Below are 17226 nucleotides of genomic sequence, written 5' to 3'. Positions count from 1 at the left end.
AAAACCCTCCAATGGCTTTCCACTGTACAACCCCCTGCCCCCTCCCCCAAAGAAAGCCACACGAAAGAAGCTGTCCTTCATCTGTCATACTCTTTGTGTCTGGCCTGTGTGCACCTCTGGCCTCATTTCACACTCCCTTCCGTTCCTTCCACTCCAATCGCATTGGCCTTCTCTCTTCTCCTCAAACATGCTCTGCCCATTCCTACACTGGGGCCTTCGCACTTACCAAAACTCTCTTCTTTCAGAGATTTCTGTGGCTGGCTCCTTGTGTCATTAACATTTTAGACTAAATGTTGTCTCTTTGCAGCAGCCTTTTCCGCCGTCTCTAAATCACCTCCACCCGCTCACCCTACTCCTCCTCATGTCAGTCACACTGTATGGCATCCCTCCATTTTATTGCTTTTACTACAGATATAACTCAGAAATTTTCCTGTTCGTAATTTGTTTATGACCTTACTGTCCATCCCTTCCCTCCACTCTCTCACTTTTGACTCCAGTGTGACCTCAGTGGGAGCAGGTACCTTGTCTGTCATGTTCAGAGCTGTATCGCTGCACCTAACAGTGCCTGACACATACTAAGTGTCAGTAAATAGCTAGCTGTGGGGTAAGTGAATGAATGAATGAACTTTACTTTCCAGCCTATTTTAAGCGGAAAGCAGGGCTGTGGTACATTTTCAACATGCAAAGAAGTCTCTGCCCTTTCTAGAGTGGCTGCATTTCATACTATTATCTCTGCTTCTCTTCCTGGTGCGTCTTAGCGGTGGGAGGGTTCAGATGAGAAGGGGAAGGCTCAGTTCTGGTTCACAAGGAAAAGTTATCTTACTTGGGAAGACAGGACTAACACATGTGAATTGAAGAACAATCTAAGGCAAAGGAGGTTGCTGGATTGGACGTAATCAAGTGCTAAATGCTGGGATTTGACCAATGGGCCCCAAACACTGGCCAACTGCATCCGAGTCCCCTGGGGGAGAGTGTAAACGATGCAGTTTCAGGGGTTCAATCTTTGGGGAATCACACTTGGGAAGTCCGAAGTGCTGCTTAGGCATCTGAATCCGTATCAAAGTCTCCCAGGGGATTCTGATGGTTGGTTGTCCAGGTTTGGGAACCTCTGATCAAGGCCAAGAGATGTGCAGCCCTTGGCTGGGGTGGGGAGGGATTTGGCTAGACAGCAGAAAGAAATTAGGCCACTCTGCAAGATGGTTGGTGGGAGACGAGGAAGCAGAACTCAGAGGTGGGGAGTAGGGGGCTGTCGGCCAGTGGTGTCCTCTCTCTTTGCCTGGCAGTGGCCCGGTACCGTGTGACTGTGTGCACAGGGGAACTCGAAGGTGCAGGGACCGATGCCAACGTCTATCTCTGCCTTTTTGGTGACGTGGGGGACACGGGGGAGCGGCTGATGTACAACTGCAGGAATAACACCGACCTGTTTGAGAAGGGCAATGTAAGTTGTGCCAACTACCCTCCCTGGCCCGTTCCCCTTCCCTTGTCTTCCTTACTCTACTAAAGAAAGGCTTGTGGCTGGTACCACCAGGGTCAGCCTTCAGAAAAACTCACTGTGGGAAAGGATGTGGGGAACCCAGGAATTCCAGCAGCAGCCACTGTGGGGCATAGTAGTGCCTGGTTAGCTTGGTCCCTAGGCATTTGGGCCACTCCCAAGTCACTGATGTGCGTGACCCCCACTACCCAGCCCCCACTAGGCTCCTAGAACTAACCACCTAGGAGTAGGAGAGCCACCCTAGAGGGGTCATGGTCCCCTCTCATCCCCAGAGCTTTGAGAAGGGGGCAGAGGAAGAGGACATTTGAGGCGGTAGGAGAAGAATCTTTCTCATCCCAGGTTGGGTGGAGAGGGAAGGATACCTCAGGTGTAGAAGAGAGGACCCAGGCTAGAGGAAAGCTGGGACACCAGAGGAATTTTTTTCTACCAGGCATGATCACTGGTGGCATCTTGCTCATGCCCTTTTTGAAAGAGAAACCAGAGAAGTACATGAAACATGGAGGTGGGAGAACTGGAGGTAGAATAGCCTCTCTGTGAATGCACTGGGTGTTCCCTTCTATTCCTTGGCTTCCCTGATCATGAAATAGGCTTACATTACCATGTGGGGGCAATGGGAAAGGAGTCAGGTGGTCTGAGGGTAAACCCAGTTTCCTTGTGTGTAAAATAGGGAAAGGATACCTACATGTAGCTAGCTGTTGTGAGGATTAGGGATGGCAGACATGCTGCACTGGGCATCAGACCTGGCCCACAGCACACAATGTGAGGTAAAGGGGACTCACCCAGGTGAGGAAATTTGCAGACTGTGGTCGCATGAGCGCTACCCTTCCTCCAGCTCCTTCCTCTGCTGCCCTTACTTGTGAGGACAGGGCAGCCCTGGGAGGGGAGTGGAGGCCTCTCTCCCAGGCCAAGCCAAGTTGACCTTGTTCTAGAGATTATGTGCATAACAAGGATGTGGTGGCAAAAGGAATTTGAGCAGAGGATTATGGGTGGACTTGGGTCCACTTGGGAGATGAGGTGACTTTACTTCACACAGCTTTTATTTTCGCCTCTGTCTCTCTCACACCCACCTATCTTTCTCTCCACCCTGTTTTTGCTTTTTCATCGACATCTTCTAACTTCTTTGCCCATCAGGTCTGCCCTTCCATGATCCTGGCCCTGGAGGCTCCAGATATGCTCACACGCACACCTGCCTCATCAGGTGTGAAATAAGCAAGACCACTTGGTCCCCCCGATCAATTCTAATCCTTCCCCTCCTCTAGAAGGGACCAACGTCCTTCTGTAGCAAGGAGCCAGAGGAAGTTAGCTAAGGAACTAATTCATAGTAAATGAGTAGTGACTCATAACAGCTTAACATGTTCATCTTTCCAGGGTAAGTTCCCTTTTAGAAGGAGATCATAAGGAATGGCCATGTTAACCAAAAAGTACAGAACTCAAATATTGGGAACTTGTCATAAAGTGATATTCCAGTGGTAGAAATGGGGTAGGGGGGCTTGACCTGTTCTGTGTCCCTCCACTTATGCACACCTGTGAAAGGCCAGTGGCCCAACCCATCAGCTCTGGCTTTCCTGGTTTCAGGGCCTGGGTCTTCCTTTGGTGTCTGGGCCTCAGGGTAGACACCATCCACCTGGTCTTGCTGTCTTTCTCCCTCTGCAGGCCGATGAGTTCACCATTGAGGCTGTCACCTTGCGGAAGGTGAGGCGGGTGAGGATCCGGCATGACGGCAAAGGCGCGGGCAGTGGCTGGTACCTGGAGCGGGTGCTGGTGAGAGAGGAGGGGCAGCCCGAGAGCGACAATGTGGAGTTCCCGTGTCTCAGGTACAAAAGTCTCACCTGCTTTTGTTCTCCAGCTTAGATTTTGATTCCCGAGTTTTGGGAAGACCCAGGAAGTTGGAGGTATGAATCCATCCAGAGATACCTTGGAAGACAGGACTGGCAATCTGTTTTTGAAGGGTCACAGCCTTGAAAAACCTATGGAGCACAGTTCTACTCTACACACATGGGTTCGCCATGAGTCGGAGCCGACTCGATGGCAGCTAACAACAATGGCAGCCATGCTACTGGCACCAGAAAGCAAAAGAGTGGCTTAAATGTGTAGTTGGTGCAAGAAAGAGGTAGTCCTGCTGGGTGCTTAGACCCAAGCCTGCATCCCCACCTGAACTGTTATTTTAACTCCCTGGGAGAGGAGGACAAACCAGGCCTATTTATCAAAGCTTCACTCCCAGGATCAGGGAGTGGTAAGTGTCTTAGCTATAGTAGGTGTGTGTGTGTGTGTGTGTGTGTGTGTACATGCACACGTGTGCTCTGTGTGGTGTCTGATGTACGTATGTGTGTTTGGTATGTGTGGCATGTGATGAGTGTGTGTGTGTAGTGTGTGTGTGTGTGGTGTGGTATGTATGGTAAGTGTGGTGTGTTTGGTGTTTGGCGTGTGTGTGGTGGGTGTGTGGTGTGTGTGTGATGTATGGTGTGTATAGTAAGACTTGTGATGTGTGTCTGCATGTGTGTGTGTGTATGCACACATGTGCTCCAGAGAGTTCAGGAGAGATCTAAAAAATTACCAGCAGACTGGCTTATCCATTTAGTGGTATCTCACTCTAAAACTGGGCTGAAGTGTTTCAAGCTGAAAGAGAAATGCTATATTTGGACATATCTATTAATACCCCATGAATATTTAGGTAGAGACAAATGACAGGTCATAATTTCCCTTTACTCCTGGGGAACGCTGGGGATGGATAAATGGCGGAGGGACTGAAGGGAGAAGGGGAGGCGGGGTTCTCCGATGGACAAGAGCCTGCTGGTTTTCCACCCTTCCCTTCCCTGAAAATACATGTCCTGGGTTACACCACAGCCTTCCTGCAGTCACCAGGTGTTCAGGAGATGCTAGAGAGTGACCCAAGCAGGACAGACAGAGGGGGGCTCCTAATGGGTTGATTTGAGGGGGCTGGCCAGTACCCTGCTTCCAACTATCTCTCCCTCTCCCTGCCATCAATGCCTAGAATCCCACCATTATTTCTTCATTTCTAGTCATAAACATTTTAGATTCATAGCATCAAAGCCCATGGGACGTGTAACAATTTAGCCATTGGTTAACATTTTCATGTTAGCTCACAGCCAACTGACAGCAAGGTCCCATGGGAGTGAGTGCATGGTCATGTATCTGGGGAGGGAGAGGGCACGAGGAAGGATGGGGGAGACGGCAGGGTTGCCTCCACTAGCCCTGCAGAGGCTGTATATTGGCAGAGGAGAGTGGGGTTTAGTAAGGCCTGAGCTCTGTGTCAGAAGAGGGAAGAGGAAGCAGTGGCTTCCTTTGCTGGCCTCCTTTGATGGCCTTCTCTTTGGAGTGTAACAGAGGGGTCTGAGGAGACAAGCATCAGAACATAAACAAATGGGAATCAAGAGACAAATGTCTTGGTTTCCTAGTACCCTGGAGAACACAGGGTGTCTATTCTCTTACCATAGGTCCCATATCACATCCTAAGGACTAGACAATTTGTGCTTGCAGGGCTGTCTCATTTCTCAGGGTGGATTTTCATGCTCAGTGGGAAAGGTGCTTCTGCAGTAGATAGGTCTGGTACTTTTCCCCTTGGTGGATGACCAGCAGAGAGCTGGGACCATGGCATTCATCCTCACGTATCAACATATCACATCTATCAAACCCTGGCATGCAGGACACAGATCCAGCTTCTCCTTGAAGGCAAACCTAGCTCATCCTTGAGGACTCAATCAAGGCCCCTTCACCATGAGCCCTTCTCATTTCTCTGAATTCCTGTAGCACTTATTTGGGTACAGCATCCACTCTTGTCTTGGTCTTCAGTGCCTCAGCCATTCAGTCCTGTCTTCTTAACTGGACTGTAGGTTCTTTAAGGGCTGGTCTGTGTCTTATTTATCTTAATACATCTTCTCTGCCTTCACCCCAGCCCAGAGCCTTCAGCACGGTGCCCTACACATGGTAGTCTCTTAGGAAAAAAAGGTGGTTGTTTCAATGATGACGATGAAGCAGGTGTTCATGGATTTTAGGACAAATTTTTACCGTAATTCCCAAGGCCCTTCATCACATGACCCTGCTCACTGGTCCACTGGTCTCTTCTTCCAGTGTTCTACCTTTCACCCTCCCCTCATGCTCCTTTTCACCCTATTCTTCACTTTGCTCTTCACCTAACCCTTCATTCTACTCTTCACCCTACCCTCACTTGACCCCTTACTCTACTCTTCTCTATCTTTCACTCTACCCTTCACCCTAGTCTTCACTCTACCCATCGTTCTTCCCTTCACCCTAGCCCTCATTCTACTCCTTCCTCTACCCTTCACTCCCCTCTTCCCATACCTCTCATTCTATTCCTCACGCTACCCTTCACCCTACCCCTCACTCTCCCCCTTACCCTACCCCTTACTCTCCCTCACACTCTACCCTTCACTTTACCCTCACTGACCCCTCATTCTACCCCTCACTCTACCCTTTACTCTATCCCTCACTTTACCCTTCATCCTACCCTTCACTCACTGCATTCCATCTACATTGTCCTTCAGGCAATTCCTGAAGGCTCTGCTTCATCCCAGTAAGTGATGTTCCCTTTGGTATATTCCTCCTTTCTTCTCCTGGTTAAATCCTTGTCACTTTTCCCACCTCAGCTTGTATATCGCTTCCTCTGCAGAGACCTCCCTCCAGTCTGGACTGATTTCCTTTGTTGTGAGCTCTTGTAGAACCATTTTCCTTTTCTGAATTCAAAGCACTGACTCTGCATGAAATATGTGATGGTTTGGTTGTCTGCCTGCCACACTCAAAGAGCTAACATCTCCTTGTGTACTCACCAGGTGGCTGGACAAGGACAAGGATGATGGGCAGTTGGTCCGAGAATTGCTGCCCAGCGACAGCAATGCGACACTGAAGAGTAAGTTGTCCAGGTGGTGGGTTTGGACCTGCGAGATAAGTACTCTCCCTCAGCTAAACAGAAGCCAACCCTTCAAGAAAGCAGGCACTCTTCAATTCATTTCACGAGACAGTCCTAGGGAGGGTGGAAAGGAAGGGGCTCTAAGGGAGGATCTGGAACTCTCTGATCTATCTTGCTTGAGCACATAATCTCTATGTGGCCTTGGGTGGGAGGCCCTGCACTCATGTGCGTCTCTGTTGAGAAGAGTAACAAGAACAATAACACTAGCTAATGGTTCCAAGGGTTGGGCACCTATCATTCAGGACTATAAAATGTGTTCTTTTCTAATGTCAAGGATTAACCCAAAGGTCCTACAATTTTCCTTGCTGGCAATATTTCTTCAAATGGCTTGGTTTGATCATGAACTTTAGATAAATTTTTACAAAACTTCTTTACAGAATTCTCAACAATACCAACACCTCATGTTTCTTATTATTTCATTTGAGTCCTACAGTAACCCCAGAAGGTAGGCAGAGCTCCTGTTCAAGTCCATCTGTCAGATGGGAAAGCTGAGATCTGGAGAAGCTGAATATGTTTCCTAATAGGGTCATACAGCAAACTGCAGAGTTGAGACTAGAGGGTCCAGTCTCTGGACTCAGAATTACAGATTTAAGAGCTGGGAAGGACTTTAGGAGATGAACCACCCCAATGCCTTCACTGGAAGATGGCCTGTGGCTGTGGCAAGTGTTCCCACCTAGTATGCTCAGATCTGCAGCCAGTGTTAGAGCTGGGGGACCTACACCCAAGATGTCTCCATTTTGTTCCACCACTCTACCCACTCTACCAAGCCCCTGCTTCAGCATGTGGACCGGCCTCCCAGGTCCCCTTCTTCCCAAGCAGGGCCTGAGAAAGGGTTTAGATGGAAAATGGTGTACAGAAGAGCTTCTCTTCTTGATTCCTGTGACATCTTTAAAAGCCATTTCCTCCAGTGCCCTTGGATGCCCCTGGTGGAGCTGATCTGGACCAGGCCCATACGTATGGCCTTTATCAGGGCCTGGCTAGTCTGGAGGGCTGACCCTGGGCAAGTGTCTGCAGTTACCTTCTCCAAATCTTTCTTCCCAAGGGGAAGCTCCTAAGCCAGCAATGAATGGTAGACCTGGGACTTAGCATCATTTGCCTCCTCAGTACTGTATTTGTCTTTCCCAAGACACATGCTCTGGAACAAACCTATAGGATTTGGGTCTTGCTCCTGTTCTCTGAGGACTTGCCTTTCCTGTGGGCGCTTTACTCTCCTTTGCACACTGACCATACAGACTTTTGTATGTGATGAAGTGGAAAACTACCAGCATGATGTCCCTATTAAGAACAGAAGGCTTTAGGGCCACTTTAGGATTTCACTCCTGGCTGGCTACTTCTTAACCTGCCATCTTGAGCCAAACATATAAACTTCTGAACCTCAGATTCCTTGTCTGTAAAACTGAGCTAAGAATACACATTAATAATACTGTTTCTATAATGTGCTAACAGTACTGGCAAAGGTCTATGCCCCTTTTGTCTCAGTTTCCTTGTCCATCAAAAGAGAAGTTGGTTCAAGCAATTGCTTTAGATCTTTTCAAACTCTTGAATGTTGATATTCTTGCCTGTGATTTGCATGTTCTCCTGTTCTCAGCATGTTCCCACCTTGTAGGCTAGGCCAGGCAGGTATTAGGATTTCCATTTTGTAGATGAGGGGACTCCACAGAAATAGAGGAAGCCCCTGCCCCAAGTCACAGGGCTGCTTAGAGAGAGCAGGTGCTGGGGTTCCTGACTCCCAGCCTACAGTCTCACTCCTCTGGCTCCAGCTACCCTCCTGCTTCATTCCCCATGCTCTTTCCCACTTGCCCTGCACTAACCCCATTCCTTCCTCCTTCCTGCCATGGACTGTTCAGACTATCGCTATCACATCAGTGTGAAGACTGGGGATGTTCCTGGAGCCAGCACAGATTCTAGAGTCTACATCAAGCTCTACGGAGATAAATTAGACACCATCAAGCAAATTCTGCTCGTCTCTGACAACAATCTGAAAGACTATTTTGAACGTGGCCGGGTAGATGAGTTCACCCTTGAGACCCTGAACATTGGAACCGTGAGTCTTCATCCTGGGCCATGTGATGCCACCTCACCCTTTCCCCTACATACATCCACACATACACACTCATGTACACACATGGGAACCATTTTGAAGGAAAGAATGCCCGTATGGGGGTTGTTAGCAGGGTAAGTTGTTTTCCAGATATGACCTAGAGCAGCTGAAGACATGTGAACAGTGGTTAAGCTTCCAGAGTCTCTTTGGAGATGGAATGTGCACTTCTAGTAGCTATGGTCCCCACATTTCTTTCACCTGTGAGAGTAGCCAGGACCAGTGAACCTGGGTCACAGACACTGGAGAAGGAAACACCATGTGCATGGAAGGAAAAACAGGGTAGGGAAGTATAGAAAAGAAGGGCTGGAAATAGTTTCCAGTTCCAAACTTGAGTGTGCATCAGAATTATGCCTGGAAGCTGGTTTCAGTGCAAACTCTCGGGCCCTACCGGGAGATTCTGCCTTAGAAGGTGAGATCCAGAAGTTTGCATTTATCAAGTTCCCAGGTTGCTCTGCTGTAAATGGCCTGAGCACTTTCCCTGGAGTAAGGGATCAAAATCCCTGGGCATGAGTATTAGGACCTTCCCTGGAAATGTCTGAGCTGGGTGGTGTTAGCACCTGCCCTTCTTAAGGTACGACTTGTTAGAAATTGAGGCAGTGGCAAGGTTTCTGTCTGTAGCCTCACCTTCCCTGCCTCTTCCCATCTCTGTGAGCCCTATCCTATTTCAGGTGCATCAGGCTCTCTAAGAAGCCCTGGTGGTGTAGTGGTTAAGAGCTTGGCTGTTAACTGGAAGGTCAGTAATTGGAATCCATCAGCTGCTCCTTGGAAACCCTTTGGGGCAGCTCTACTCTGTCCTTTAGGGTCGCTGTGAGTAGGAATCGACTCAGTGGCAACAGGTTTGTTTTTTTGTTTTTTGGGCTCTCTAAATCCCTTCTCCCATCAAAATGCACCCTGGAGAAATATACCTTGGAGGTAATGAGCTGAAATCAAGGCTTTCCGATATTAAAATGTATTTGTGTTTTAAGCTAAATTAACAATTGAGTGAAATGCTTTTCCCTTTACTAAAAGATCTCTGGCAGCAACCAGCAGATAAATGAGACATCTAAGGGAGTGGGGATGGCAGTAGAAGGGTGATTCCTTCCTTTGTGTTTCTGAGACCCTCTCGATAGGCTTGTGGCCAAGTAGTTGGGAACCCACCTTTTCCACTTACCTTTTGTGTGGCTTTTGCTAAGTTGTTTAATCTCTCAGCTATCTTATTCATAAAAAACAGGGAATCCTAACGGGATTGTTCTTAGCACTGAATATGTTAATAACACTGACATGCAGTTCCTGGCACATAGTAAGTACTTGATAAACACTGTTGTTGTCGCTAGTTGCCAGTTGGCTCCAATTCGTGGTGACCTTATGCATACTAGGGCAGAATGTTGCCAGGTCCTGTCCTTGGCATTGGTATGTTTGAGTCCATTGTGTCAGTCCAATTCATTGAGGGTTTCTCTCATTTTCACTGACTCTCTACTTTACTAACCATGATGTCCTTTTCCAGTGATTGGTCTTTCCTGGGAGTGTCCAAAGCAAGTGAGCTGAAGTCTTGCCATCCTTACTTCTAAGTACATCCTTACTCCACTTTCCAGGTGAAAGAGAAGAAGGAAGTGCTACTTCTAAACAGCATTCTGGTTGTATTTCTTCTGAAACTAATTTATTCATCCTTTTAACAGCCCATGGTATATTCAATGTTCTTCATCAACTCCACAATTCAAATGCATCAAATCTTCTGTCTTCCTGTTTCACTGATGTTATTTATTGAATAACTACTGTAAGTCAGACACTATGCTAGGTGTTGTAGAGTCAAAAGACAGTCCCTGCCTTTGAGGAGCTTCCATCATTATCAGATAGAAGACATTTTTCCCTCTCTTTACTCTTTTGGCCAACCCCTTCCCAAGACTTTTACAGTTTCAGCACCACAGAAAGACCAAGGAAACACTCCGTGTCCTTTGGCATGCACCCGTAGGGCTCCTAGGCTCTGTAAACATAGCTGGTTTCTTCCAACAAATCCAGGGACCCAGCTACATACACTCAGCTGTGGCAGTGTTTCCATCACCAGCTGCAAAGAGCCATTTGTCCTCAAGAGAGTGAGAGCAGGGCTCGCATGGCCAACTTTCTACATGTGGCCTTTTGGTGCCAGATTCAACAGCTAGGCAGCATCACCCCTCCAGATCATCACAGAGAGAATTTCAATCTGGAAGGGATCGTGAAGCCCATCTGATCATTCCATCTTAGGTTAGAATTGCCCTGTATTCAGCATTTCAAAAAAGCATAAAAGTAATTTGAACACTGAAGAGCCATGTACAAATAAGGATGGTAACATGATCACCGACGATAGCATCTAGTGTGCCTGCAATGCAAGTGGGCTATCAAATGTTATCGGAAAGAGACATATCTTTCTCAGGTGCAAAGAGAAGGAGTAATTGGACCTGTCACTATAGGTTGTCTGCATAGTCTATCACCTACAGGATGGGTAAGAAGCCCTGGTGGTGCAACAGTTAAGAACTTAGCTGCTAACCGAAAGATTGGCAGTTCAAACCCACCCAGTGGCTGTGCGGAAGAAAGACCTAGCGGTCTGCTCCTATAAAGATTAACCAAAAAAAAAAAAAAAAAACAACCAAACCCATTGCCATCGAGTCAATTCCGACTCAGCTACCCTAGAAACCCTGGTGGTGTAGTGGTTAAGTGCTACAACTGCTAACGAAAAGGTCGGCAGTTCAAATCCACCAGGTGCTCCTTGGAAACTCTATGGAGCAGTTCTACTCTGTCCTCTAAGGTCGCTGTGAGCCATAAAGATTACAGCCTAGAAAAAACCCTGTGGGGCAGTTCTACTCTGTCATATGGGATGCTATGGGTCAAAGTTGACTCAATGGCACCCAACAACGGTAGGATAGGTATATCAAAGAAAAATGCAGAACTACACACATGTGGGTCTAGTGTATTGTCTAAACAAAACAAAGTCAATAATAGCACAGCTATCAGAAGCTGATGGCAAACATTTTGAATATTTGCTTTCTTGCACTGTCACACCCTGACATTATTAAGAACATACTGGTCCTTTCAAAACTCATATTTCGCATCACATCTTTTATCTCACTTTTTTGCACAACTGCCCCAGGGTGAGCTGGACAGGAGAGGAAGGATGGGAGCTCCAGGCAGGAGACATGATGCCCTGGTCACCCAGTGGCTGATGGCAGGGACAGGATTGGGACCCAGGTTCCTCGTCTTGAGCCTCCTACCTCCCTCTTCTGGGGAACTGGAGACCCAGGTTGAGGAGAACTACTTGGGCTGGTGTTTGAGGAGGTACGGATAGAGGACTGGGGGGTTCTGGACACACTAGCTCTTTGCACTCGCCCACTTGGGTTTCCTTCCAGATCAACCGGCTGGTGATTGGGCACGACAGCACAGGCATGCACCCCGGCTGGTTCCTGGGCAGCGTCCAGATCCGTGTGCCTCGCCAAGGCAAGCAGTACACCTTCCCTGCCAACCGCTGGCTGGACAAGAACCAAGCAGATAGGTGCCTGGAGGTGGAACTCTATCCCAGCGAGGTCGTGGAGATCCAGAAATGTATGGAAAAGGCAATGGTGGGGCCACCAACGTTGGTTCCCCTGTGGGATGGGGCAATGGAAAAGGAGGAGGGACTCTGGGGCAACCTAGATCTTGTCTCCAAGAAGGATCCTGTAGGGAGACAATGGGTGCTTCCAGTGCCCCTGGTTACCATGGTTCTGGGAAGGAAGAGAACTTATTTTACAAATGGGAAACTGAGGACTCAATGGACCGATTTTTTCAGGAATAAAAGCAGCAAATGACTTCAGTAGGACATGTTCATACTCTGTAAATGAGGAGAGCTTAAGTCAGTCTTGTCTTCTCCTGGGAATACTAAAAACCAAACCCATTGGCCTCAAGTCAATTCCAACTCATAGCGACCCTGTAGGACAGAGTAGAACTGTCCTATAGAGTTTCCAAGGAGTGCCTGTGTGGATTCGAACTGCTGACCCTTTAGTTAGCAGCCTTAGCACTTAGCCACTACACCACCAGGGTTTCCGTGGGAATACTAATGAAAGAAAATGACTCATTTATTCATTTAACCCATAAATGCACACTGAGTATTTCTCTGTGCCAGTGATGCTCTAGGCTTTGTGGAGGCAGCCATGAGCAAAACAGACAAAATTCCTGCCCTCATGGACTTTACACTTCAACAGGGAGACAAGCAATCATTATATCATATAATGCCAAATAAGAACTATGAAGAAAGTGAAGCAGGATAAGGCACTGGCAATGGTGTGGGGGTGGGAGGTCCTCTAGGGCAAGGTGGTCAGAGGAGATTTTGCTGAGAGGTGAAGCTCGGGGTGACCTGGCCACAGTCATTCATGATGTGAGAACCACATCGTGGATGGGATAAAAGAAACCAGGTTCTCTGGAGTGGCCAGGTAGACAGTGGGATAAAATCTGGTGTGGAGAACCCCTCTTCCCTTGCCTTGTGTTTTTAAATCCACCCATGAGCAATGCTCAAGGCTTATTACACAGGAAATGCCCTGAGAACCCCAACATGAAATCATCATACCTTCTTCTTCCAAGATTTTGTATCTTTTTATGTGTTCGTTTTATTTCCCCAATGAAACCGTAAACTCCTTGAAGGCTGTGTCATATACACATGCTTTGAAATGGCATTTGCCAGTGTGGAGAATCAATTCTTCCCCTCTTCTTATAAAACTTGATTTTTATCAGAGTAATGCAGGTGCTAGTTAAGAAGAAGAAGAAAACAGTTGCCAAGGAGTAAACTCCAACTCACGTTGACCCCATGTGTGTCAGGACAGAACTATGTTCCATAGGATTTTCAGTGGCTGATTTTTCAGAGGTAGATCGCCAAACCTTTCTTCCAAGGCACCTCTAGGTGTACTCAAACCCCCAATCTTTTTGGTTAGCAGACAAGCACCTAAGCATTTGCACCACCCAGAGACCCAATAGTTAAGAAAATATAAATAAAAGCCAGTAGTTCCTTTACCTACCTTTTTGTCCCCTCTTCATTCCCCTTCTTCATAGGTAGCAACTTGAATTATCTTAGCTTTTTCTTTTGAAATTTATCTTCATATTTTTAATGATATGTATATTAATTTCTTGATTTTTAAGTCTTAGTATCTATGGACTTCCTACTATGGAAGTATTTAGCTCTTTTAACACACACACATACACACACACACCTCCTTTTAACCTCCTTATCATTAAAGTAATATTTATTTTTTTACATTATTATGGTAAAGCAAATGTTATTCACTGCTGAGTCACCTACTATATGATTATTACATTTCATTTTTGGCACTTTTTTTTTTCTTGAGTTAATAACAGTCTCATTTTTTCATTTGTATAGCTTTCTATATGCCTGTCACTACATTATCTCCAAATGTCCAAGAGAACTAAAATTATTCTGATATGTTCAAACAAAACAAGAATTCCCACCCTCACTCTCAGCTGAGCCTAGTATCCCCAGTTCAACCTCTTCCAGGTCTCGTTTTCAGCCCCCAGTTTGAGGAAATCTTTCACATTGCCATGCTAACAGGAGATCCTCCATCTTTGAAAGTAACAATCTTCACTTGAAAAAAGAAATCACAACATTGTCTAACAGCATTGCTGAAAAAAATGTGGTCCCATAAATCCATTGCCATCGAGTCAATTCCAACTCATAGCAACCCTATATGACAGAGTAGAACTGCCCCACAGGGTTCCCAAGGAACAGCTAGTGGATTCAAACTGCCAACCTTTTAGTTAGCAGCCTAACACTGCACCACCAGAGAGCCTATGACCCTGTGGTTCTAGAAAACATTTTGCTCTCCAATGAGAGAGCCCTCTAGTGGTGCATACATATAACACACTTCCACCCTCTAATGTCTTGATAAACTCATTGCCGTAGATTCCACTTCAACTCATGGTGACCGATGTGTTACAGAGTAGAGTTGAGCTCTATAGGGTTTTCTTGGCTGTAATATTTATGGAAGCAAATCATTAGGACTTTTTTCCACAGCGCCACTGGCTGAGTTCGAACCACCTACAATTCTTTCTATGTTGGTGTATCTGTTGGTATAATCTGAAAGGTGCATGTATTTAAATGGACACTGTAGTTCCAATCCCTTGTCCTTTACAGAAAATAAGGAAAAGAAAAAAACAAACAACCTTGACTTCTTTCTGCCCCATGGTGTTTGCCCAAGGGCTAGCACAAGCAGAGTGTACCAGCTGGTATACTGACTGCTCCTCATTTCTGACACCCGAGGAGACAGGTAGTGCAGTGGAAGACTGGCCTCTAGAGTTTGATTGCTTGGGCTTGCCATTTCCACCACCTTTGCAGTTTCTCTAAACCTCAGTTTGCTCACCTGCAAAAAGGGAAAGATGGTACTTACTCATGGTGTGGAAGAGAGGATTAATGACATAATGCCTGTGAAATACCAGACACATGGTACAGGCTCGGGAAGTGCTTTACTACCATTGCTATTGTTATTATTTAATGCTGTATTTCTCCCCCACCTGCTCACCCAGTGGTCCACTATGAGGTTGAAATTTGGACAGGGGATGTGGGCGGTGCATCTACCACTTCCCGAGTCTTCATACAGATCTATGGCGAGGAAGGCAAGACAGAAGTGCTCTTTCTCTCCAGCCGCTCGAAAATTTTTGATCGGGCATCCAAGGACATATTCCAGGTGTGTGGGAATAAGGCAATGGGGATGCCAACAGAGCCAGCCTTGGCTAGATAAGACCCAGTGGGTATCAAGATGGTTCCCTGGGTGTTCTTATTTCCCTGGCTAGTACTTAAGAGTGAGGCTGCCTTCTTACAGCCGGGTGGAAAATGCTTGAGGACAAGTTGAATAAGGATTCCCTCAGCACCCTGGAGGGATTTCCTGAGAGCAGCATAAGGCAGGGTATGGAGCTTTGAAGTGGGAGTGAGAAGCCCTGGATTCTCAGCCAAGTTTTATCTTGTGAGCTTGAGTAGTAACCCCGTCTCTCCAGATCTGAGTTTGTTGCCTGAATGTGAAGAGATTGGACTAGGATGAGTGATTATCCTCCCTGGTCTCATGTTAGAATCACCTGGGGAGCCTTAAGAAAAAAGTGCTGCTTGGTCCACACCCCAGACCAGTTCGATCACAATCTGTGGGATGGAATATGTTTTCCGGGTTTGCTTTTAAAGCTCTGTCAGTGGTACTAATGCACCGTGGGTTTTGAGAATCCCTGGAGTGGACGATTCTAGTTCAGTAAAATATGGCACTAGGTTACTCTATCCACCCTCAGCCTCTGATGGGATCATCACTCTCAGGCAGGATACTGGGAGGCTTTGGAGTGTCATGGCTATATTCTGAGTGCCTCCCGGGCCTGCTTGTTTCCCTTTGTAAGTCTTTGAGTAGGGGAAAGAAAGAGATGAGAATGGGAGCATGTTGTTGGCAGGGAGGAGGATGCAAGGCTGGTGACTATACTGGACACGAGTGTGTGTGTGTGTATGTTGCGTGTATGCAGATATGTGTGTTCTGGAAGCATGTTCATGCTGGGTGCTCTATGTGTGTTTGTGTACAACACACATAGTGAAGGACCCTTAGCAAAAAGTCCTAACCCAGCGCCCAGAAGAGATAGTCCTGACTGTGCTGAGATCTGGGCCAGGGTCATGTGTGTATGGAATGCTAGAGCTGGAGGGGGTCTCATGAGTCAAATTCCCTCATTACACTGCTGAGGAGGCTGAGGCCATAGTATTTTACCTGTCTGGGCCTCAGCTTCTTTAATAGTTAAAAGCTAGCTCAATAACACCTGCCTGGCTTGCCTCAAAGAGTTCCTATAATGATCAAAACAGTCAACATTAGGCAAAGCACTTGGAAACTTGTGACAAGTTACCGAGATGTAGCAGAGAAGTACTTGTGAATGCCTACTGTTCATGTGGCTGGATGTGGGTGGTGGATGCTTTCATGGCTGCGCAGACAGACTTGAGGAGGGCAGGGGTGGCAAGCAGACCTCCCTGGAGAGGTGTGACCGCAGGGTTGTTGGAGAGATCTAATGTGCTGAAGAAGGGACTTACTAGGTCCAGCATCCAGCCCCTAAGTAGCTGAGAAGAATAAATTCAGCTTCCCCAGGGGTTCTGGGTTCTGTCTTGGTTGGTAATTTTCTTGCAAACATGGTTTTGGTCACATCATGGATTTGTGAACAGAGAATCAGAAGACTTGAGTTCTCCTCTAGATCTCAGCTCTAACTATAGGACACTGAACACCTCATAGGAGAGCCTTGGGCCTCAGTTTCTCCTGGTGCTCAAATGGGACCATGGTGGAACTGGGCTTTGAGAAGTGTCAAACAGCCAGACAAGGGCCCTCAGCACTGGGGAGGACAGAGAGGAGCCCAGCCTGCCAGGGTCCCTTGTGAGCACACACTCGAGGTCTGCAGGGGTCAGAGCTCCCCTCAATGTGAGTCCTTTCCCAGTGTGGGCTCAGAAAAAAGCAGCAATGGGATTAAGGCCAAGGATCTCATCCTCTGAAGAAAACTGAATCCATCAACATTGCCCTGTGAACCAGCCATGTGCTAGGCCCACTGGGGAAGAGAAGCAAAAATGGATGGTCCTGCGTTTAGGGAATTCACAGGTGATAGGGCAGAGAAGACCAGCTGTATTGACAAAGAGGGAGTCCAAGGTAGGGTGGGCTAGGGGCTAAGCTGAACTCTGGATAGGAGAGGCAGGCAGGCTGAGGT

General features: G+C 47.2%; 1 protein-coding gene across 1 annotated transcript in view; it reads left to right on the top strand.

Moving 5' to 3' along the window:
• Positions 1-17226, top strand: part of LOXHD1 (lipoxygenase homology PLAT domains 1) — a 186099-nt gene that overhangs the window by 91797 nt on the left and 77076 nt on the right. Inside the window, exons 13-18 of the mRNA XM_049901744.1 lie at positions 1284-1438; positions 3146-3306; positions 6301-6377; positions 8285-8481; positions 11895-12087; positions 15049-15209. Coding sequence (XP_049757701.1) covers positions 1284-1438; positions 3146-3306; positions 6301-6377; positions 8285-8481; positions 11895-12087; positions 15049-15209 — 944 coding nt within the window. The remainder of the gene's footprint in view (positions 1-1283; positions 1439-3145; positions 3307-6300; positions 6378-8284; positions 8482-11894; positions 12088-15048; positions 15210-17226) is intronic.

This window comes from Elephas maximus, chromosome 11 (genome assembly GCF_024166365.1).
Source record: "Elephas maximus indicus isolate mEleMax1 chromosome 11, mEleMax1 primary haplotype, whole genome shotgun sequence".
Classification (NCBI taxonomy): domain Eukaryota; kingdom Metazoa; phylum Chordata; class Mammalia; order Proboscidea; family Elephantidae; genus Elephas; species Elephas maximus.
Note: the sequence above shows the minus strand (reverse complement) of the source record. Positions and strands in the feature narration are given on the sequence as shown.